This window comes from Onychostoma macrolepis, chromosome 01 (assembly GCF_012432095.1).
Source record: "Onychostoma macrolepis isolate SWU-2019 chromosome 01, ASM1243209v1, whole genome shotgun sequence".
Taxonomy (NCBI): Eukaryota; Metazoa; Chordata; class Actinopteri; order Cypriniformes; family Cyprinidae; genus Onychostoma; species Onychostoma macrolepis.
Window position 1 is genome coordinate 25,298,179 of NC_081155.1, and position 25,250 is coordinate 25,323,428.

The 25,250-nt window shown below is 36.4% G+C and overlaps 1 protein-coding gene across 3 annotated transcripts; it reads right to left on the minus strand.

Annotated features, from left to right (window-relative positions):
• Positions 1-2,750: 2,750 nt before the first annotated feature.
• On the minus strand, positions 2,751-23,462 carry slc2a15b (solute carrier family 2 member 15b). Of its 3 annotated transcripts, none has more exons than XM_058792385.1 (12): positions 22,911-23,462; positions 13,824-13,922; positions 13,389-13,549; positions 13,137-13,261; positions 12,705-12,850; positions 12,393-12,525; positions 9,433-9,620; positions 9,244-9,354; positions 8,917-9,018; positions 7,720-7,795; positions 7,273-7,400; positions 2,751-4,561 (listed from the first exon to the last, which is right to left on the minus strand). In XM_058792385.1, the coding sequence occupies exons 1-12, from the start codon at positions 22,995-22,997 to the stop codon at positions 4,307-4,309; spliced, it is 1,611 nt and encodes a 536-aa protein (XP_058648368.1). In that variant the 5' UTR covers positions 22,998-23,462; the 3' UTR covers positions 2,751-4,306. The 3 variants fall into 3 exon arrangements, with proteins under 3 accessions (XP_058648368.1, XP_058648359.1, XP_058648379.1); XM_058792376.1 differs by having other exon boundaries at positions 22,773-23,462; XM_058792396.1 differs by lacking the exon at positions 22,911-23,462 and adding an exon at positions 15,983-16,303.
• Between the last annotated feature and the right edge of the window lie 1,788 nt (positions 23,463-25,250).

A 25,250-nucleotide genomic window follows, 5' to 3' on the forward strand; every position in this document is an offset into this window, starting at 1 on the left:
AGGAGAGATAAGGCAGAGCTGGAATTCCATGGCAAGTTTTTCAAGTGTTGAAAGCACCTGACTGGTATGTGCTGGTACTCTTGACAGTGGATGGGTGGGGGATTTGGGGAGATGGTGTTTGTGTGTGTGTGTGTGCGGATGGACTGATGTAAGTGATAAGGGCCCAGTGGACATTCGACACAATCTGTCAGTGACAGTGTGTGCTTGCATGTCTCTGGTGGAACTGAGAGGAGTGTCAATCGATCAAACACTCTCTGTATCTGCCGCTCTGTCACTCAAAGCCCAGCAGGCCATGTGATTGGATACTCCACCCCACTCTCTACAAGGAGATCAAGTTTACCATTACTGCCATCCGAGGTCCTGGAAAATGTGATGATGAAGCTTGTTTTGTAAAGACTGAGTTAGTTAGTTGTGTTCTTTAACCAACTTTTTTTTAAAAATTGGGGAAAAAGTGAGGCAAAGAATTACAGTTCTATTCCTTGGATAAGTAACGTTTTTTTTTTGGACGTAAAAATAGTGCAAAAACCGATTTAAGATTAAGGTTTTTAAACTGCTGATGTATATGATTAGCTTCATGAATTTTTTTTTTTACCAGTATCATTTCTAAGTTTCTTAACAATGAAATGTGTAACTTAACACCAGTGAAAAAGCAACAGAAAATCTCTTCATATTACAACGGTACATTGTGCTAAATTATTTTTCTCTAGGGTGTTATATTTCAGATAATATTTTCCAGATAATATTCTTTTTTATAATTTCAATTGACTTTAGTCCAAATTAAATGTGGACAATATAATAGCTAATTATTTAATTTTACAGACAACATGTACTGTATTTACAGCATGACACCTTTTCTCAGACAGTATTAATTCATCTTAATACATGGACAGCTGCCTTGATTTTTTAGAAAGGGGGTCCTTCACATGGGGACCATCACATTCAAGACCCCTGTCCTCACACAGAAAATGTTTTAGAAAATTGTGGTCATATTTATGTCCTGGTGCGCCCTCTGCTGTTTTTTTCCTGCACATGTCAGACTGAATGACTTTCTCCAATACACATACTACATATTAATAAAGTCAGTCACATGTCATGACAAAAAGTTGTTGTATTTATACTCGAAAACAACATATTGTCTTGTTGTTGAACAATATCTTACAACACATTGCTTTTCAGATATTTGATTTGCTTTGTCATAGTTTGGTTGTCATTATTTTGTTAACATATTTATTAGTGGTGGGCATAGATTAATTTTTTTAATCTAGATTAATCTCACTGTAATCTTGGAATTAATCTAGATTAAAATGGCTCATTTGAATTCTGCCAAGTAGATCAGAATAAATTCACTACTAGTAGTAAACAACTAGCAGTCATCAAGAATTTAATATTGATAACATTGAAGACATTGTATGATTATTCCTTAAAGATAAGGTTTTAATAGTTTTAGTAGTAGTAGCCTATTACATTCTGCCCAATGTCTTCAAGTGAAACCGAACTTTTATTTTGACGGGTTGCCGTGAGGATACTTTTTCTCAAATGAAACGCTCGAATGCTCATGAAGTGACTCTCAGAGCAGTTCTGGAGATGTTGTTCATGTATTTATGTCCTCATTTAGTGAGACGACAGACGTTAATATCGCCGCAAGCGTCACGCGGTCTTCTGTATGAGTAGTGAACAAACCCGCGCATCTGTGCCATACATTAACAGAGACACACAGAAGTCATATTTAAATAGACGTTTTGCTGCTTAATATTTACAGATAGGAGTGGGAGTGTGCTCACTTGTGTGTGCGCTTACGTTTGTGTGTGTGCGCACCGCCAAACCTGATATTGCCAAGTGCAACGTGTTCCTGGGTCAACATCTTTGTTGACCCTGGAACAACATTGTGATTAACCAATCAGATTTCAAGAACCAGTTTATAATTTTTGTGAAGTTTAGGATTATAATCAGTGTTTTGTGCTTGTACATCAGTGTAATTCATCTATCAGTTCCTCAGATTTTAGGGATTACTCATGGGTAAGGTTAGGTTTAGGTGTAGGAATATGGTTAAGATTATATTTTTGGATTAAAATGTTGTTCCAGGGTCAACAAAATATGGAACTCCGCTGAGCGCGCGATACAGAGAGCGTGACCATGTAACGTAGAGATAGAAATGACTTGCCGATTTCCATTGGGAAGCTTCTTAAAAATAAATTTTCCTTGAAGCAAACCCGGCGGCTTCATAGCTGCATCCATGTTAGCACGCATACACACAGGTTCGAAGACTCGTTCTCGCCCCCTACAGTGCTATTCGGCTAGGTATACATCCGCGCTAAAATATCGAGGTGAAAGTCATCATAGCTTGCGTAGTATAGACCCAGCTCCCAACCCAACTTTGAGAATAGATTAACGGCGATATTTTTTTTATCGCCCGATAAGAGTCTCGCGTTAACGCCGATAACGGCCCACCACTAATATTTATTTAATAATTTAAAGTTTATTTACTATTATTATGTGTACCCCATAAAGGCAAATAAACTTATGTTCTGGAATAAAACTACTAATGTAGCCAAGAAGAATATACTCCCTTACATAAATAAGGGAGACAATTGTATAAACAATATGGCTTAAGGAAAATACAGTCCATTAAGATACTTTGCCCAGGTTATTAGCTTTCAAAAGGCTCCAAATAAAACTATTGAAGGGACAGTTCACTAAACTTCAACAACATCATCATCATCATCAACAACAAAAACAACAACAACAACAACTATAATGATACTTTTACCCATGTTATATATGACAAGTCACAGATTTCAACAGGTAGGATAAATTAAAATCCTTGTTTTCTTGGAGTATAAACCATATAAGGAGCACATGACAGGTTCTTTGGTTATTTGTCATTTAGCCAATGCATTCTTATTTAGTGATTTGCAGAACAGGAACAGTTTACCTGCAATGCAACCTGAGGTTATGATAAAAAAAAATCATTTTCTCATTTTCTACACTACAAAAGTACACTGCTGTTCAAATATTTGGATGCATTGAACAAGGATGCATTGAATTGAAATTATTATGTTACAAAAAAATCTATTTCAAATAAATGCTGTTCTTTTGAACATTCTATTCATTAAAGAATGATCAATCAACATTGATGATAATAGTAAAACAAAAATTCTTGAGCAGCAAATCAGCATATTAGAATGATTTCTGAAGGATCACGTGACACTTAAGACTGGAGGAATGATGCTGAAAATTCAGCTTTTCACCATAAATTGCATTTTACAGTATGTTAAAATAGAGAACAGTTATTTCAAATTGCAGTTTTTACTGTATTTTTGGTCAAGTTAATGCAGCCTTGGTAAGCAGAAGAGAAAAAAATCTTACCAACCCCAAATTTTTGAACTGTACTGTAGTCCATGACATGTGCTCTATATTCTTAGCCTTCTGAAGGCATACGAAAGCTTTGTGTGAGGAACAAACCAAAACTGAAGCTCTCGGGAAGTTTAAATTTGAATGTGCTGCAATCTTTCTTGAGAAAAATGCAATTAATGACATTATAAAATCAAAATATGGCATCTATTGTACAGATTTGACATTTGGTTACTAGTTGAGCAATAATATGAGATACGAGTGCATATTGTGCATAGATATGAGTGCATATGTGACCCTGGACGACAAAACCAGTCTTGAGTGTCAATTTTTCGAAATTGAGATTTATACATAATCTGAAACCTGAATAAATAAGCTTTCCACTGATGTATGGTTTGTTAGAATCGGACAATATTTGGCCGAGATACAACTATTTGAAAATCTGGAATCTGAGGGTGCAAAAACTTTTTAAATATTGAGAAAATCGCCTTTAAAGTTGTCCTAATAAAGTTCTTAGCAATGCATATTACTAATCAAAAATTAAGTTTTGATACATTTACATTAAGAAATTTACAAAATATCTTCATGGAACATGATCTTTACTTAATATCCTAATGATTTTTGGCATAATAGAAAAATCTATAATTTTGCCCAATACAATGTATTATTGGCTATTGCTATAAATATACCCCAGCGACTTAATACTGGTTTTGTGGTCCAGGGTCACATATGAGTGCATAAGCTCCATTTTTAGTCTGTTCATTACACAAACTATTGTTTGGCTTCAGAAGACTTGCAAATAAAAGCTCTTTAGTACTTGTCATATGGGCTCACTATTTGTAAGTGATCTAATGACAGATAATTCATGAAAACACCACATTCTCGCAGTGCACAGAAGAGTGGTTTGTAGCACCAGAACACAGCATACAAACAATACTGCCCTCTTTCTTCACCACTATTTCTCTGTCCTGTCCACTTTGTCCACATCTCCAGGCACCAGTGCACCATACCCATTCATTTTTTTGAGCCCGAGTTGGTCAGTGATTCCCAGCGGCTGGTTTTCAATTTCACAAGCATTTCTTGAAGCGAACATCTGACTGATCTCCACAAAGGTTTTGTTCTTTGTTTCAGGGATGATGAAGAAAACGTAGGCTGCCACCCCCACACACACACCACAGAACACCAGATAACAGAACGCACCAGCTGACATCTGAAAATTCAATGAAAATCTGACATTAAAAGTCCAATTTAATGTGAAAATAAACAATATCATTTGCAATTAAACAAATATAGAAATGTAACATATATGGCCCTATATCAAGAGTGATATTAATTTTCATAGATGAAGATGTAAGTTTATAACAAACCTAAAATTCCCATTAAAAATGTGTATATTTACTTATGTTAATAATATCTACAGTATATGATGATTTTTACACGGTATTATATGTAGCAATCATGTACAGTGCCCTCCAAAAGTATTGGAACAGTAAAGACAAAATTGCTCTGTTGGCTGTGGAGTCAAGACATTTACAAATATGATTAAAAGATGAATATGAGACAAAACTACAGAATGTCACATTTTATTATTGGGTGATTCAACACACAGATGTTTTACCAGCTAAGAAGTTCAGCATTTTTAGAGTTTCATCCCTCTATCTGATGTGAGCATAAGTATTGGAACAGTTGCCTCACAGGTCTTTCTAAGTGATCAGCTGTGTCCTGTTGCATTAATTCTTCAGATATTAAAAGCAGGGAATGTGTCGTATCAGTTATATCCATTACTTCTGCATTCTGCATGATGACACACACAAACCAGGATGAAGATGAGGGAGCTGACTTTGAGAGAAAAGCAAGCAATTTGGATGCTAAAAGAAAGATGAAGTCAATTAGAGCTATAGCAAAAACAAAGGGCATGGAGAAATCAAGAGTTTGGAAACCACCAGCGACACCAGCAACCAACAACTACCTGATCGGCTGAGAAAACAACAGTAGTTGATGACAGACAAATCATAAAAGCTTTGAAAATGAAAAAGACGTGACTGTAAAATCACCAACAACTTCCAGAAAGCTGGGGTGATGCTCTGACAATCTACTGTCCTCAGGAGACTTTGACACAGAATTACAGATGCTACACAGCAAGATACAAACCTCTGACCAGCTCCAAAAATAGAAAGGCAAGATTAGAGTTTGCAAAAAAGCACAAAGGTGAGCCAGAAGAGTTTTGGAACTGTGTTTATGGACCGATGAGACAAAGATGAACCTTTATTGAAGTGATGGGAAAGCAAAAATGTGGAGAAAAAAAGGGAACTGCAATGATCCCAAGCATAAAGCCTCATCTGTAAAGCATGGTGGAGGTGGTGTCGTGGTATAGGCATGCATGGCTGCCTCTGGAACAGGCCCTCTCAACTTTACTGATGGCTTAATGTATGATGACAGTAGCAGAATGAATTTGGAAGAGTACAAAACCATCTTGCCTACCAATATTCAAGAAAATGCCACCAGATTAATTGAGAAGTAATTCATATTGCATCAGGACAATGACCCAAAACACCCTGCCAGTTCAGTCAAGGAGTTTATCAGGGCATAGAAATGGAAAGTCTTAGATTGCCCAAGTCAATCTCCAGATTTAAATCCGATTGAACATGAATTTCACCAGCTGAAGAGGAGAGTAAAGGCAGAAACTCCCCAAAACAAGCAACAATTGGAATTGGCTGCATTAAAGGCTGGGAAAAGTATTTCAAAGGATGAGACCAAGAGTCTGGTGATGTCTATGGGTCACAGACTCACTGCTGTGATAGTGTGCAAGGGATCTGCGGCTCTCCCGCGGGAATCGCAGGACCCGACCAAATTCCCCAATAAAACGCGGTAGCGGTCGGTAACAATATCCTGTTCCCGACGTCCTTTCAGAACAGCATATCTGCACTTTATTCTCATTGACCACCGGTACAGCCTGCACTTAGGACTGTTATGCATGCGCTGCACGCATGAACCGCTCTCTGCATCACGCGTTTCATTTGCGGGGTATGTGCATATTGTCTTCAGAGCAGGTTAGCCTACCGGTGGTGACAGAACAGGCAGGTTGTCGATGAGTGACAAAGCAGAATAAGGATGGAGCAAAGTGAGGATGCGCTGTCCTTGAATAAAGTTCAACTCGGTTTTGTTTATATTGTTTATTAAATGACAGGTGTCGTATTTATTTATTTATTTTTCTCTGCGACACTTTTCCTACTGTGTTAACAGCAAAATGTTAAACTTTAGTAGTTTGACAAGACGAATAAAATAACTAATAGGCTATTTTTGCACAACCTACTTTTTTTTTTTCTCTGCGACACTTTTTCCTATTGTGTTGTAAATGTTAAACGAATTGTCTTAAGACAAAATTAATTTAACATTTTGCTGTCAATAAATTCAACTCTTGACAAGACGAATAAAATAACAAATACAATTTTGTGCAGACTACACTTTTATTTGTTAGCCTATCTCTCTTTCTTTTAGTAGAGGAAATTTAAATGTGAGATTCTGGAAATGAGATCTAAATTTAGCGGGAACGGTCGGGTCGGGAAGAAAATTATTCTAAGCGGACAAAGAGTGAATATATCGCGGGAGCGGGTGGGTGCGGGATAAAACTTCGCGGGAGCGGGACTAAAAAAACAGTCCCGCGCAGACCTCTACTCCACAGCCAATAGAACAATTTTGTCTTCACTGTTCCAATACTTTTGGAGGGCACTATATGCCAACAACATACTTATTTTTTATTTATATATGCAACTTTATTAAAACAACATATATAGCCTACATTCATGTTTTGTCATTTTTGTTTTGTAAAATTATGTTTTTGTCATTTTTTAGACATTTTCTATATGTCTGTCTTCTATATTTACTTAAAACAGCAACATGGACTGACAAAAACAGACTTACCTGAAGGAATGGAAAGACAAATCCCACAGTGAAGTTTGATATCCAGTTGAGAAATCCTCCTACAATGTAGGCAGAAGGTCGATGGGATTGTTTAAAGAGCTCTCCTGTCATGAGAAATGGGACACCAGCTGTGCAGGAACAAACATATAACAGCATTAAAGTCACATTAATGTGATGCATTTTAATTAATTAAAAAAAGCAACACTGCTATGTGATAAGTTATTTAGCAAGCATATAGGCCTACATGATTCAAAGCATTTTTTCTTTTCCAAAAAACAAATACTCTTTCACCAGCAGGTGGCACTAGTCTATCAAATAAAATGCTTTATGGTAGCAAACCTTGGCTTCGTTTTAAAATGAGTAATTCTGTTAGACCCTTACAAATATAAAAGGCAACCTTTAAGAGTCTGATATAGACGAAGGCATGAAAATGACTGAGATCCTCACCAGGCCCAATGCAGAACCCTGCGATGATTCCGACCACACAGGCCACACTGACATACCGCATGAAGGACACGTGAGCCTAACACAGACAAAACAACCAGAGATCAATATATTTATTGAAAATCTTACTGCCCCCTTTTGAATGCTAGTGTATATATAATCCAGATATATATACAAATAAATAAAAGATAAATCTTGTATATACAGGACAGTTTTAGGCTCGCTCAAAACCATGGAAATAATGGGAATATAGACTTTATAAAACCAGTCAAAAGTTTTAGAACAGTAACATTTTTATGTTTTTTTTAAAGAATTCTCTTCTGCTCACCAAGCCTGCATTTATTTGATCCAAAATACAAAAGGCAGTAATATTGTGATATATTTTTACTATTTGAATTAACTGCTTTCCATTTGAATACATTTTAAAACGTAATTTATTCCTGTGATCAAAGCTACATTTTCAGCATCATTACTACTGTCTTCAGTGTCACATGATCCTTCAGAAATCATTTTAATGTTGATTTGCTGTTCAAGAAACATTTATTATTATTATTATTATTATTATCAATATTTAAAAAATAGAAAGAAGAAAGATCCAAATATGAGCATTTATCTAAAATAAAAAGCCTTTCTAACATATATATAGATAGATAGATAGATTTAAATTGATCAAAAGTGATGATAAAGACATTTGTAATGTTACAAAAGATTTATATTTCAGATAAATGTTGTTCTTCTGAACTTTCTATTCATCAAAGAAACCTGAAAAAATTCTACTCAGCTGTTTTCAACATAATAATAATAATAATAATAATAATAAATGTTTTTTTGAGCAGCAAATCAGAATATTAGAATGATTTCTGAAGGATCATGTGACTGGAGTAATGATGCTAAAAATTCTGCTTTGAAATAAAAGGAATACATTAAATTTAGAAATATATTCAAATAGAAATCAGTTATTTTAAATAGAAAAATATATCACAATATATGCTTTTGCTGTATTTTGTATCAAATAAATGCAGGCTTGGTGAGCAGAAGAGAATTCTTAAAAAAAACATTAAAAATCTTACTGTTCAAAAACGTTTGACTGGTAGTGTACCTTTAAGATACAATTAGTTATAGTAATAACTAATTATTACTCAAGGGTAAATAATATTCTTGAAGTGATTAAGAGTAAGTAAACATGGTGTTCATATTTACCTGTAATAGTAGGGAGAAAGTGATTCCAGCGCAGCACACACCCATAAAGCTGAAGCCACCAATCATCAGAGGCCTCCTACCCACACGCTCAATAGTAAAGCACTGGACAACATCCAGAGAATTAAAAGATTATGAAATTACTCACAGTCTTACTTAGGAGACATCTATATTTGCCATTCTAGAGCATTTTTACTCAGCATAGACCTGCAGTTATATTGTGTTTTTACCACTGCACAGAAGCAACCTAAATGTATGCACACAAAAATCACAATTGCAGGAGACAATGTATTTAAGGTGTGCCTTTGGTAGCAGTCATTGTGTTCTCACCCCTATGAGTCCAGCGATGACCTCTATGGCTCCAGTGCCCACGGTTGTGTACTGAATCTGATGAGCAGGAATACCCGCATTCTCAAAGATGGCATTGGTGTAGAACCAAATCTAGAAATTAAAACCATTTTATTATCTCAAATAACATTATATGTTCACCAGTTTTCACCGCTAAAAACATACACACACCGCATCGATTCCAGACAGCTGCATCCCAGCATTGACCACAAGAACAGTAACAAGCTGCCAGCGAACAGACGGATCCCTGAAGAGCTGCAATACTGAGACAGTCTCTACTGAGGACAAAGAGCGCTGCTCTTCCTGCATCTCCTCCACCTCAGCTTGGATGTTACTTTTGGGACTGTACCACTTCAGTGCTGCAAAGAGGAATCAGAATCTGAACATCATTAAATCATTTGATCAGATCACGTCAAAACAGCAGAATACTCTGGTACCTCTACAATTTTTTAATTGAACTTTTTTAATAATGTTTTAATATAAAGTACAATTTAAATCGTTTTAATAATCTTTTGTTGTGCTTCAATGCACATTTATTTTCATGTTTTGACTAACATACTAAAGCACATGTGAAGTACTTAAATGTAGTGTTATTTCATATTGCATTTAAAGTTAGTATTTTAAATGTACTAAATTGAAACTTCATTGCGACAATGTGTAATTACAAATATATTTAAATACATGACATACAAGTTTCAATAGAAATGCCGTAAATGCTTGTCAGTACATTTTAAAGATAATAAAAGTAATTCTGAAATTACATATAAAATGCATGACAGTCCTACTTTTCAAAACACAGTTCAAGCTAACTGCATCTTACTGTATATAAATGCAAACTATAATACATTTTCATTTAGTGTCGAAACCGTTAAAAGTCAATTCTTTGAAATAATATTATTATGTAATACATAAACATATTTTAAAAGTATGATAAAGTGAACTTCTTTTTCTCAAAGACCCTCATAAATTAAAATAATAATAATAATACAATTTAAAATAGTCCATTTTATTTATATAGTGTCTTTCACAATGCACATTGTTTTAAAGCAGAACAATAGAGTCAGGGTCCTGTCACCTTCAATGATCTTATTCTTAGTTTGGTGACAGGATCCTGACAATCATGTGTTGTGTGTCTTGTCCTTGTGTAAGCGTACAGATTTGGGGCTGTTCTCTAAGCCATGTGCTCTTTTCCTTTTTGTTTTAGGTGTTCAGGACATGGTGTCTGCACACACTTTGGTCTAATCTTGGTTCAGTTTTAGCCTTGGAATCCGGACATCCATGCTTTGTGCATTTCTGATTGCATGTTGTTTTTTCTGTTTGAGTGCATGGCAGATGATGGTTTGTTTGCCATGTGTTCTTCTTGTCTTGTGTTTTGTGGGACCACAAGGGATCCAAAGGCCACTGTGGCAAGGAATAATACCATAAAGTGTGGTATTGATGCTAGTTATCTAAGATATGTAAATGTTTAATTAATTATCTCATTCATCTAGTCATCCTTCAAGAAGTACTTGTGCTTACATTGAAATCTCACAAATACTGATTCTGTATAGAAATGATTTAATGTTTCTGCTACTCTCTTCTAATCCCGTCTCACATTCTTTGCTGCAGTCAGTGAGTTCTCCTGCCTGGTAGCTGCTGTATGACCGATGGGCCTTTGTAGTGTCGGCTTCTGAAGCCTGAGATCACAGTATGAACAATAACAGCTTATGAGAGTCTGCTGGTCTGGCCACTAATCGCTCCAACACAATTTAATCAACCTTAATGCAGCGAACATTCAGAAGAATTTCTAGATTTTTTTAATGGAAGATTTTAAGTTTTAAAACAGAAATAGATGTGTTTTATTTTTTCAAACTTTAATTTTTGAAAATAAAGTTAATTAATTAATTAATAAATTAATTAATCAGTGAAAAATAAATATACTAAAATGTATTTGCAATATATTTACTTCATGCTAAGTATATTACAAATACATTTACATATTTATGTACTTAATTAAAATACCTTGCAATTGTACTTTTGGTATACTAAACTGGCATACTTAAAGTCTGCTAAATTGGAACAACTAATTTTATGCTTAAAATAAAATGTGCTGAAGTCCAACTAAAGATATACTGAAGTTTATTTGATTGTGCTAAAGTGGAACTATATTACAAGTATACATCAGGTACACTTTAAATATCTCACATTTAAAGACTAATATTATTCAAAGATCATACAATCCTCATCAATAGTGACATTAAAATAAATTTTAGGCTTAATATTAAGAAATGTGCATTGTGCACAAGTAGTACTCCAAATAAAGTTGAATTAAAATGTTTATATCAATAAGTCTTGAGCAATATGTCAGTAAATATGTAACCCTGGACCACAAAACCAGTCATAAGCACAGGTATATTTGTAGCAATAGCCAACAATACACTGTATGTGTCAAAATTATCGATTTTTCTTTTATGCCAAAAATCAGTAGAATATTACGTAAAGATCATGTTCTATGAAGATATTTTGTAAACTTAAGTTTTGATTAGTGATATGTATTGCTAAGAACTTAATTTGGACAACTTTAAAGGCGATTTTCTCAATATTTTAATTTTTTTTGCACCCTCAGATTCCAGATCTCAGCCAGATAGTATCCTATCACAAACCATACATCAATGGAAAGCTTATTTATTCAGCGTTCAGATGATGTCTCAATTTAAAACAAAATGACCTTTATGATTGGTTTTGTGGTCCAGGGTCACATATGTTAATAGATTTGAACTATACTTAGTATGAAATAAATGTATTTTAAACATATAACTTTTTACTAGGGTTTACACACCAGAGAATGCAGTGGTCACTCTTTTCCATACAATTGCAATGAATGATAAAAAGCTTTCAAAGAACAAAAGCACCATAACAGTATAATAGTCCATACAGTAGTCCATAAGCAAGTCTTCTGAAGTTATGCAATTGCTCTGTGTGAAGCAAAATTTAGCTATTTCCTGATAATCTTAGGGTATTCTTGAAAAAAAATAAATAAATCAACTTTTGTGTTCCACTTAAGAAAGACTGTAATATAGATTTGGAACAGCATGATGGTTAATACATTTTTTATTTTTGGGTTAACCGTTATTTTGAATACAAGTCTTTACCTGTGATAGTGGCATGAATGTTCTGCTTTTCCATCAACAGATATCTCGGACTCTCTGGGAACCATGGCAACAACATGAGTTGTATGAATGGAGGCACCACAACTAGAGAGAGGAACAGAGGCCAGTGCTCTTCCTGTGTGGAACAACCAAATGATAATGATAAGAAGACTTAACAAGACTGAAAGCAAAGCAGTAACAGATTTGTTTAAAGCATGTTGAAACAACAAAAGTTAAAAATATATAAATTAGATTGTTTTTCTCTGTTATGAACATCACAGAATAATGTTTTAAAATAAAATGGAAGGGAACCACCTTGCCCAAGATCTCATGGAGTCCCAGAATCTGAGCGATAAACACTCCTATACAGATGAAGATGCTGGGCACAAGCCCTAGGAAGCCCCGGAGATTCTTCGGAGCAATTTCTCCTAGATACATGGGCACTACGCTGAGAGAAATCCCTGCAGAAGCACAACAGAGAAGCACATATCAGTACAGCTGCTGATGAAATTAAAATCCAATATAAGTAGACATATTTCGGTGTACATATTTAAGAAAGGAAGGACTACACTAAAATTGTTAAATATATCCCACTGTTTATAATAAAAAGCAAAAAAACTGAAACAACCATCAAAAAAATCTTATTTTATGTCTCACAGAAAAAAAAAAGAAAGTCATGTTATGGAAATGAGATGGTGAGTCATTTTTTGGCATTTAAGGCCTTCCATATTAAATGAAACTAATAACCTGAGTGTATCCCTATAATGAAGCGCCCAACGATGATCATCTCTGGAGATCCACATAATCGGCTGAAGCCCATCAGCACTCCGGCGATAAACACCAGAACTGTGCTGTGTACTAGTGTCCCTCTCCTACAAATTAGAAAGATGCACAAAGTAGCTATTGAACTTTGGCCAGCTGATACAATGAGTCAACATTTCAGAAACTATTCCTATTAAGTTTAATAGAGGGGAAACATGTATAAGCTGCATACTGTACCTCCCAAATCTGGTAACCTGAATTCCCACTGTGAGAGAGCCCACCAGGCCTCCAATGGCAAATATAGACACAGTGACTGAATAAATAAGTGTGAGAGTCTCTTTATCCACTCCTGACCCATTCCGCCTCACAATGGTTTGGTTATAAAAGTCCTTTATGTACTGCGTGAAGAACAAATAGACATGAACGGGCATTACCAGTCATGCTTAAACAGTTATAATATATGTTAGGCAGTGCTATGAGAATCAATTGTCTAAAGATTTTGAACTAACTTAAATCACACACTTAAAGGAATAGTTGACCCCTAAATGAAAATTCGCAAATGAAAATGTACTCACCCTCAGGCTAGCTAATATGTAGATGAGTTTGTATCATCTGGATTGAATCGCCAAGTAGGTGAAAAATGTGAAAAATTGTGTTTGTGGTGTCACTCACCTCTGCAGGAGAATTAACAACAGCCAGGTTATAACCATACAGCATTGAGCTCCCAAAAGAAGAGAGGAAGGCTACCGCCAACAGGGACGAGGTTAGATGCTGGAGAAACAAGTGATAGACAACCATGAGTCAGGTAGCCATTTATAATAACATACATCCTTGTTTTTGGATTTAAACTTTTCATAAGATGTCTGGCACTTAGATAAATCACATTATTACATTGTTTCTAACATGCTTTTATAAGGAAGCTGTTTTGGCTTAAAAAACTACATGGATATGAACAGACTTTTCTTTAATCATAAATCAGGTTCATAAGCAGCTTTGAGTGTTCAACACTGCTGGTTATATAGGCACAGGGGAACTGTGTGCATAGGTCCCAGAGGCTTAGAGGGACCAACAACGATGTCCTGGGGTAAGCAAGGCTGAGATCGAACACAAATTGTATATAGAAAGAATGAGTAGATTACAGAAATATTTGATTCAATACTCACTGCAATCAACATGCACAATAAAGAAAGAATTTTCTCTCTGGAGTACAAAATCACACTTTAAGCACAAATGTTATATTGTTTATAAACCGTAAACTGAGTCTAAAGTATTAGACTCTGGCACCGATCCATTCAGCATGTGACTGCATTAGCGTGCCAGTGAACCATGACTAGATCTGGCATGGGTGTTCACTGCCCAGGCAAACTGAGTTACAATAATTACCCTGCACATGTACAAAATCACTATCATCACCTGCCCAAAGTGGAAAAGCAGTGAAATGAAAAAACTTCTCAGTCGAGAAGAAGTAGAAACCTCAAAGTGGGAAGGATCGGCAAAGTGAAGGAAGTGTGAAGGCACAATTGTCACTTGTGTATAAGTAATGTGTAAAAAGAGCAAAAATGATAATAAACAGTAATTCCTTTGTTATATTTCACAAACCATCTTAACTTTGTTTTATATGTATTGTACGATGAATTAATAATGCATAGTTGGAAACTGATATAATATTCCCAAAAGCAACTATTTAAAAAATAAAAACAGTGAAATTAAAGTAAAAACCTATAAACAGGGTCTGAGCTTAACTTTACTCAAAATTGTATGGGTGGGACCACAGAGCTCTCAGAAAAAAAATAGTTTTCTCTGCAACAGGCATAAGATGTTCACAAGATGCAGTAAAGAAGTAAAAACCTAATTTCTTTCGTTTTCCTTTAAATCAAAGGTTGTAATGTTGTGATTGAGCTCTTAAGTTGTTTTGGTTTATCTTTATTGAAGAATTTTTTTCTAATGCCCTCACAGAAAATGAATGGGAAAGTTCATGACAGCCTTCACGTTATCAGTTTTTTTTAATATGTGACCCATGCTGTTTGGTGCTGTCTAATATACAATGACAGCACATTTAGTGATAAACATTTTTTTTTGATGTGCTACTCATGTTATTTTCTAAGATCTTGTTGCCATTTTCTCTCTCCAAGAGAGCTGCCTATAGCTAGACAGCCACTTGCTTTGCATTTATAAACATGACCCTAAAGCTTGAAGAAGCATGAAAAAGGCGACATGTTATTTAATGTTTGTTTGCTGGGAAAAATACCAAATAAAAGACACTTTGGACTGCTGCCGTTGAACATATATCATGAATTAATTTATAGAAACGGTAAGAAAAATTCTAATTATTGCTGCCTTGCTGGGCTTCCTTCACAGAAGTGTGAAAAAACATAGGTTCATAAAGCATTCTACATGCAGATTGGACAGTGACATTCTTATACACACACACACAGTTTTTAGTTTGGAAATATGCTTAAAATAAATAGCTAAATACATACAATGAATTAAGTTTAGATTAGTTGTGCTTTTAAAAAGATTACATGTTAAATTGCAGATTTACAGACAATTACGAGAACAAAATAAAGACACTTTGAGAACAAAAAAAGAGATGATTTCACTATACAGTCGAGTTCTCCCTGTAAACAAGAATTTAACATATGCACGACATGAATTGTGATAGCCTTTTCATCTAGAGGAAACATCGTGTTTTATAATGTTTCGAATATTTTCTCCTTCTCAAAACTCTTAGTTGCATCAAAAATTAAAGAATTCATTAAACATGTATAATAATAATAATTATTATTATTATTATAAAATCCTAATATGCTAAATAAATTAGGCCTACTTACCCCTCTACTTTTCCCATTAGGTTCTATCAAAACCTCTTCTGCCATCTATGAGTACCAAAGAAACTGGCTCTCTGGTTATAATTGGAATGAGAGCGGGTATTGTTTTTTCCTTAAAACGTTATACCACCTTCATTCCAGTGCAGGCTATTTTTGAGTGAATAAAGACTGAATTCTGCACATTTAACAAGGAGGAGGGAGAGTGTGTGACGTTCAACCAACCACTGCTTGCTGTCAAATGAAGTTCCTCCTACAAGCATTTCTCACCATTTTAAAAGGTCAAAATGCGAGACTGACAGTGTCACATGTTAACAACCCCCGTGATTTAACTCTTTGTTCAAATTAACTGGATTTTCACTGCGCGAGTGAACACTTGCTTGTCATGGGTAACACAACATATTATATATGTGTGTGTGTGTGTGTGTGTGTGTATGTGTGTGTGCGCGCGCGCGCATGTGTGTGTGCAATGTCAGAATGATAATGTTGAGGTAATATATAGGCTACAGTCTTTTGAGCTGTAAATACATTTTTAGTGAACTGTTTGTGTAATTAGTTATAGTCTATGTTATAGACTATTATCTTTTTAGTCTATAGGCTAAGTGCAGCCAGATAACAGAAAACCAGTGATTCGTTGTGCTGTTACTGTTCTACATACAGACGACAGATACAAGGGTTACGCAGCATGAAGACGACAGAGTGAAGGAATTGAACCTCCTGATCCCATGTATTCCCAGCATTTCATCATGGTCATCAAACTCTGAAATCTACACATCAACTGTAACTGAATTGCTCAATTTTACATTTCTAAAAGTCTTACTGTGCAAATTATATCACTGCTATTCAAGCACTCACGTGAAACTACACTGCAAGCCTTAAAACATTAGTTATGGTTTGGTGACCTTAGCTTTGCATCAGGCCTTCAATGGCTGCAAAGGATAGTTCACCATCATTTACTCACCCTCATGTCATTCCAAACCTGAATGACTCTCTTTCTTCTGTGGAACATAAGACAACATATTTTGAGAAAAATCTGTCTTTTTTTTATTGAATAGAAGTCAATGGTAATCAAAACTGTTTGGTTACCAACATTCCTCAAAATAGCCTCTTTTGTGTTCTGCAGAAGAAGAAAAAAGTCATACAGGTTTAGGATGAAAGGAGGGTGAGTAAATAATGACAAAATTTCCATTTTGGGGTGAATTATCCCTTTTAACTAGATTAACAAAGTTTAACGTGTACCACATACACTCAATTCAAAAGAAGAATTCTTTGCAATATCACTTCATAAACTATCATGTGCTCCACCTAAATATATATTAAATAGATTTGTTTTCCCTCAGTTTCAAAAACTCTCCAGTTGCTCAGCCTTGTGACTAACCTTTGACAAATGTTGAAATAATAGTTCTGTGTTTGTGTTTCTTTTGGCACTAGCTCCCTCTGGCCTTTTTTTTGGCCCTCTCTCTTCTCACATGAGTAATAGAAGATGCTCCCACACAAAAACTACCAATTTTACGTATGTGTGTGTGTGTGTATATATATATATATATATATAGGCATATACAGTGCCCTCCATAAGTATTGGAACAGTAAAGACAAAATTGCTTTGTTTGCTGTTACATGTTTTACCAAATAAAAAGGAAAGCACTTTTAGAGTTTATCCCACTATCTGATGTGAGCATAAGTATTGGGACAGCTGAAATTAAGGCAGATATAAAAGATTAAAAGCTAGTTACAGATCCTTTGCGTGCAATCAGAGCAGTGAGTCTGTGACCCATAGACATCACCAGACTCTTGGTCTCATCCTTTAAAATGCGTTTCCCAGCCTTTAATGCAGCCAATTCCAACTATTGCTTGTTTTGGAGAGTTTCTACCTTTACTCTACTCTTCAGCTGGAGAAATTCATGTTCAATGGGATTTAAATCTGGAGATTGACTTGGGAAATCTAAGACTTTCCATTTCTTTGCCCTGATAAACTCCTTGACTGAACTGGCAGGGTGTTTTGGGTCATTGTCCTGATGCACTATGAAGCACTTTCTGATGAGTCTGGTGGCAAATTGCTTGCTTTTCTCTCAAAGTCAGCTCCCTCGTCTTCAACCTGGTTTGTGTGTGTCGTCATCGAATGCAATGGATATAACTGATACGACACTTTCCCTGCTTTTAATATCTGAAGAATTAATGCAACAGGACACAGCTGATCACTTAGAAAAACTTGTGAGGCAACTGTTCCAATACTTATGCTCACATCAGATAGAGGGATGAAACTCTAAAATATATATGAAAAGCTGATTCTAGATCAGAGAGTGGCGTCTGCTGACAGACCTGGCAGCCGTTTTATCTACATGTGTTTTTCTGAGTACGTACTCGTGGTCATATGCCTCTCAGCATGAAATCTATAGCATCAGACATTCTTTTGCGAAGAATCAATTATTGTCTCACATAGGAGGTTATTCACAGAAATATTCACACTACTCTCGTCACTCATTCATCTAAAACTAAACGTTAAAGTGAAATGTTAGACTGCATAACTACACTGTACTCACAGTGCTTACTTTTAAGTTTCCACACACTGTTCCAATAACCTGCACCTGCATTGCATGCATATATATATATATAATGCTGTCAATCGATTAAAAAATGTAATCGCGTTAATCACAGTCATGGGCTGTGATTAATCATGATTAATCGCAAATTTCAAATACCAGGATTTACCTGTAAATGCCATTTGAGTTTAAGTAGTTGTTCAGCTGATTAAAAACTACCTTTTCAATAATCTTACCTATGAAAGGAAGATTTGATATTGGTCTATAGTTGTTCAACATGGTGTTATCAAGATTGTGCTTTTTCAGAAGGGGCTTAACAACTGCAGTTTTCAGGGAGTTTGGAAAAGTCCCAGTAAGAAGTGAAGCGTTCACCACTTCTAAGAGATCTGCTTCTAAACAGTTAAGCACACTTTTGAAAAAAGATGTGGGAAGTGTGTCAAGATAGCATGTTGACGATGTAAGGTGCTGTACTATTTCTTTCAAAATTTTGCTATCAATTGCTTCAAAAACAGACATAGTCACTTCTTTTTGAAATTGCGGTCGAATCTGTGTGACCTCTGCAAAAGTAGATATGCCAATCTCCTTTCTGATATTATTGATCTTCTCAGAAAAGAAGGAAGCAAACTCATTGCATTTACTGTCGGAGAGCATTTCACTGGGAATCTGACTTGGGGGGGGTTTGTCAGTCTCTCCACAGTAACAAAAAGAGTGCGAGAGTTGTTTAAGTTACTGTTTATAAGGTTTGAGAAGAAGGTCTGTCTAGCTGTGGCTAGTCCCACATTAAAAGCTGTCTTTATAGATGCTATAGTGAATTTCAAGTTTTGTCTTCCGCCACATCCGCTCAGCTTTTCTGCATTGTCTTTTCATACTCTGAACTGCTGTTGATTTTCTCGATGGTGATTTTTGTCTGCCATTCTTCTTGCAGACCCTTGCCGGAGCAATATCATCAATAACATTCTTAACTTTTGAGTTAAATGAATCCAGGAGAAGATCAACAGAGTCTGCAGAAATACTTGGTGTTAAAGACATAGCCTTCATAAATAGCGCACTAGTGTTCTCATTAATGCATCTCTTTCTGACAGAGACAGATCTAGATTCAGTGGTTACAGAGATCAATATATCAAAGAAAATACAGAAGTGATCAGATAGTGCTACATCCTTAATAACAACGGATGAAATGTTTAGACCTCTACTGATGAGTATATCTAGAGTGTGTCCACGATTGTGTGTGGGTCCGTGTACATGCTGGATTAGGTCAAAAGTGTTTAAAACAGTTATAATTTCTTTTGCAGTTTTGATTTCTGCATTATCTATGTGAATATTAAAATCCCCTGCAATAGTAAAACAGTCAAACTCTGAGGAAATCATTGATAACAGTTCTGTGAACTCTTCAACAAAGGCTGGAGAGTATTTTGGAGGCCTGTAAATAATGATAAACAGAATACGTGGAGCACCTTTCAGCACAATACCTAGGTATTCAAAAGACAAATACTGACCAAATGACACTTGCTTGCATTGATAAACATCTTTAAATTAGTGGTGGGCCGTTATCGGCGTTAACGTGCTGCGTTAACGCGAGACTCTTATCGGGCGATAAAAAAAATATCGCCGTTAATCTATTCTCAAAGTTGGGTTGGGAGCTGGGTCTATACTACGCAAGCTATGATGACTTTCACCTCGATAGTTTAGCGCGGATGTATACCTAGCTGAATAGCACTGTAGGGGGCGAGAACGAGTCTTCGAACCTGTGTGTATGCGTGCTAACATGGATGCAGCTATGAAGCCGGGTTTGCTTCAGGAAAATTTATTTTAAGAAGCTTCCCAATGGAAATCGGCAAGTCATTTCTATCTCTACGTTACATGGTCGCGCTCTCTGTATCGCGCGCACAGCGGAGTTCCGCCCCGGTGCGCACGCACAACCTGATATTGCCAAGTGCAACGTGTTCCAGGGTCAACATATTTTGTTGACCCTGGAACAACATTTTAATCCAAAAATATAATCTTAACCATATTCCTACACCTACACCTAACCTTACCCATGAGTAATCCCTAAAATCTGAGGAACTGATAGATGAATTACACTGATGTACAAGCACCAAACACTGATTATAATCCTAAACTTCACAAAAATTATAAACTGGTTCTTGAAATCTGATTGGTTAATCACAATGTTGTTCCAGGGTCAACAAAGATGTTGACCCAGGAACACGTTGCACTTGGCAATATCAGGTTTGGCGGTGCGCACACACACAAACGTAAGCGCACACACAAGTGAGCACACTCCCACTCCTATCTGTAAATATTAAGCCGCAAAACGTCTATTTAAATATGACTTCTGTGTGTCTCTGTGTTAATGTATGGCACAGACGCGCGGGTTTGTTCACTACTCATACAGAAGACCGCGTGACGCTTGCGGCGATATTAACGTCTGTCGTCTCACTAAATGAGGACATAAATACATGAACAACATCTCCAGAACTTCTTCTTCTTTGAGCTTATTGGCGGGTCGCTATCTTAATAGAGCATTACCGCCATCTACTGTGGAAATTGGATCAGAGACTCAGATCTCCAGGCCAATCAAGACCTGTGCCTTCGATGTTGCTGCGTGTTCAGCTCCTCCATCTACAGCACAATCCCGTCTCAACCCGGAGAAAAGGAATACTGATATTACTTATAATACTATATATTATAGGGAAATGATCACTACCAACTGTACAATATTGTAGTACCTCCCAATTTGCTATACCTCCTAATGCATTTGACACAATAGTCAGATCAATTGCTGATTCTTTTCCTGAGCATACTTCAACTCGTGTATATCTCCCATCATTCACACATACCAAGTTTTTCTTTTCTAATATTTCCTCTATGACCTGACCATTCGCATCCGTTAATTGTCCTCCCCATAAAGAACTATGTGCGTTTAAGTCCCCACACCATATTACTTTTCCTCCATTTAATCCTTTTATTTCTTCCAAATGGTTCAGCATCAGTCTTTTGCATGGATTATAAAAGTTTATTATTACATAATTATTTTTTTCTATCCATATTTCTAATACTATATACTCTAACTCAACCCCTTTCTCCAAAACTCTATAAGGAATACCCTCTTTCACAAATGTTATACATCCTCCTCCTCTCCCCTCTTCCCTATCTCTTCTAACATTAATATATCCTTTTAACACAAAATCTAAGTTCGGTTTCAACCATGACTCTTGAATGCATATTGCTTCTGGTTTTACTTTCATTTGATTGATGTAACTTTTAAATTCTAAACCATTGGCATATAGACTTCTTGCATTCCATTGTAAGACAGACACCATTAACCTATTAACCAACACATGATTCCTGACTAGACTGAGATTCTGAGCTCAGTCCATCCCTTATTTCTTCCCATGTCAATCCTTAATTTCTAAAAATTTCGAGGCTGCCTTAACAATTATCTGTATCTTTTCTGATCTTCTTTCTGTTTGAGCAGTACAGTTAATTACCTCTACCATGAAAAGAACAAAGTTTCTCTTATTTACTAACATAGTTTTTTCAAGTACACTTCCCTCATCATTTCCTCTTCTACCGATTTCCTTCCCTTCTATCTTATTATCCTTGTTCCTATTATTTACTTCTTTCACAGCTTCAGCATATGATATGTTTTGTTTGACTTTTTCCTGTTGTATTTCCGCTGCTTTCCTCCTCACTTCACACCCTCCATATGCTGCATTATGTTTACCTCCACAATTGCAACATTTCTCTCCTACTCCTTCCTCACACTTCCCAAATTCATGCTCCCCTCCACATCGCGCACATCTCGTTTTAGCTTTACACACTGAAGCTATATGACCATACCTCTGGCATTTGTAACACCTCAGAGGAGGTGCTATATACTTCCTAACCGGGTAGCTAATAAAACCCAACTTAACTCGATCTGGTATCTCCTTCCCCTCTATTTTTAAACGTACCGACAAACTATCTACTCTTTTCCCGTCTCTGTTCATTTGCATCCTAATTGCATCAATTACTTTCCCTCCCTCTAAGTTCTTTTTTATTTCATCCATTTTAAATTCTAGTGAAACTCCATTTATCACCCCATACACCCACGAGTTCTGTCCTAAAATCCTGCAACTTATCAACAAATTTCCGTCCTGTAATACTTTAGCAAATGCAATCTCTCCTACCTGTTTCCTTAACTCTTGTGTCAACATCATTGGATTAGTTCCTAAAACACCTTTCTCTCCCTTAAACTTCAGAATGATCCTTACCTCTTCCTTGACCATTTCCATCGTGTCCCTATCTTCCTCACTATCTATCGAACTACTTTCCGACCTCAACTCATTTATTTTCTTCCTCTTTTTATTCATCTTCTTTCCTGCCCTTCCATCTCCCTGTTTCCCTCCTACCTCCATTCCATCATCCTCTTCACCTGTATCCTCCTTCCTTTGAGTCTCTGCTCCATTCTCATTTCTATTTCCTCGTGATCTAGTCATCGCCCCGTTTCCACGATTCACAAAATCGATCTATCAGCTGGTTATCGGTCTGCGAGCACTTCCTGCACCGCGTACTAGTCCACCTTGCTTCAGCGAATCACGTGTCTGCTAGCTCCTTTCCATCTCCAGAACTGCTCTGAGAGTCACTTCATGAGCCTTCGAGCGTTTCATTTGAGAAAAACTATCCTCACGGCAACCCGTCAAAATAAAAGTTCGGTTTCACTTGAAGACATTGGGCAGAATGTAATAGGCTACTACTACTAAAACTATTAAAACCTTATCTTTAAGGAATAATCATACAATGTCTTCAATGTTATCAATATTAAATTCTTGATGACTGCTAGTTGTTTACTACTAGTAGTGAATTTATTCTGATCTACTTGGCAGAATTCAAATGAGCCATTTTAATCTAGATTAATTCCAAGATTACAGTGAGATTAATCTAGATTAAAAAAATTAATCTATGCCCACCACTACTTTAAATAGAGCAGCTACACCTCCGCCTCTCCTGACAGTCCTGCAGACACTTGTAAAATTAAAGTTAGGAGGGGCTGTTTCATTGAGTTGCACTGCAGCTGTCTTCTAGCCATGTTTCATTTAGAAACATAAAATCCAGGTTGTTTGTGGTTATTAAATCATTGATCAGAAATGATTTATTTTTTAGTGAGCGAATGTTTAAAAATGCTAACTTGATGGAATTACATTTTGTCTCTACAGCAATCTTAGATTGACGCATTAAAGGCCGCAGATTAGATGGGTCAGCTGTACGGCCTGAGAAGGCCTTAGACTTTCTATCACGTGATAAAACAGAGATATAGAAGGCTACAGGCACACTGGGTTCCCGCTTGTTCTGTGAGCATTTGTGAATGTTGCTGCTAATATAGCGGGGACCCGACACATCACTGAGAGCTGTTATCAGTTGTTTTTGGTTCACCTACAGACGATGGAGGAGGGTTTGGACCCTGGCGTTGTGACAGCGGTCGGAGAGCTCTCACAGGAGGAGGAGGGAGAGCTGGGCCTGCAGTCTTTGGTGGTTGTGGGGCCCACCGTTTTTTAGTTGATATCTGGGGGCTTGTAGCGAAAGAGTGGGAGAGTTTAAAGAAATAAATACAACAAAACATTTCTTGCGACCTTACGTTAAGTATTATGACAAAATGCACTATGAAGAAGAATTGGACCTGTTCTGCAGCTGCATTAGAGCTAATATTAGCGTCATGCTTCATAAGACAATTTATGAGATTAATACACTTTTACTCAGAACTCACTTCAAACCACCATCGAGTGTTTGTAATAACTTCCTTTTACGATCACATGTGGAATTTGGTCGTTTACTGTTGTTAAAATATGCTATTTATAGCCTTTTATATTGCTGCACAAATTAGCATTTCAGATGTACACATTCAATCTCAAGAAAATCACATACAGACCATCCTATCGTAATCGTGTGTTTATTATCTTACATAATCTATAGTGGCTGTTGTCATGTTTATTTCTGCTGTGTAAAAGCCTTAACATGTATGCTCTGGCTGAAACTCACGTTGTTTGTGATGTTATAACCGCCTCTCCATTCTTAAGTTGCCAGGGATACATTCCAAATATAATACACATTAGTAAAAGGATCTATTTTAATTTGTATTTGTCTATATACACTTTGAGCGGCCGCGGTACATTAAAAAAGTAGCCCAAAAAAACGCAGCCCACGGCTCTGTTATTTTTTCCCGCGACTGTATTTTCAAAATAGCCTACTTATGCCGCAACACTGGTTGGCTGCACCCTCATCACACAATGATAGATAACCTTCCGCGCTGAGATGACGGGAAGAAGTTGGGGTCAAACCTTATCAAAAGATTAATCTGCGTTAAAAAAATATTAATGCGTTAATTTTTTTTTGATTAATCGCTTGCGTTAACGCCTTAACGTTGACACCCCTAATATAAGGCTTGTTTGAGATGCGCCTCGCCTCACCTGAAATGTAGGCGAGTAGGCGGCTGCAGTGAGGGGAGGAGTGAAATAAACTCAGTCAAGACGGACAGTTCTGAGCTCTCGAAGTAGAACAGATACCAACGAGATCAAAGGCGGATATCGCGTCTCACTCATATGCTGTGCTGCTGATAAGCATGATATAATTTCAGTTCTGTTGCTTTTATATTAATATAAATATGATGAACAAGACACTCAAAGTGCTTGCTATTCAATTATATACGAAAGGCGTATTTATCCTCTATTTCTATTTTAATTCAAACATGTATTTTA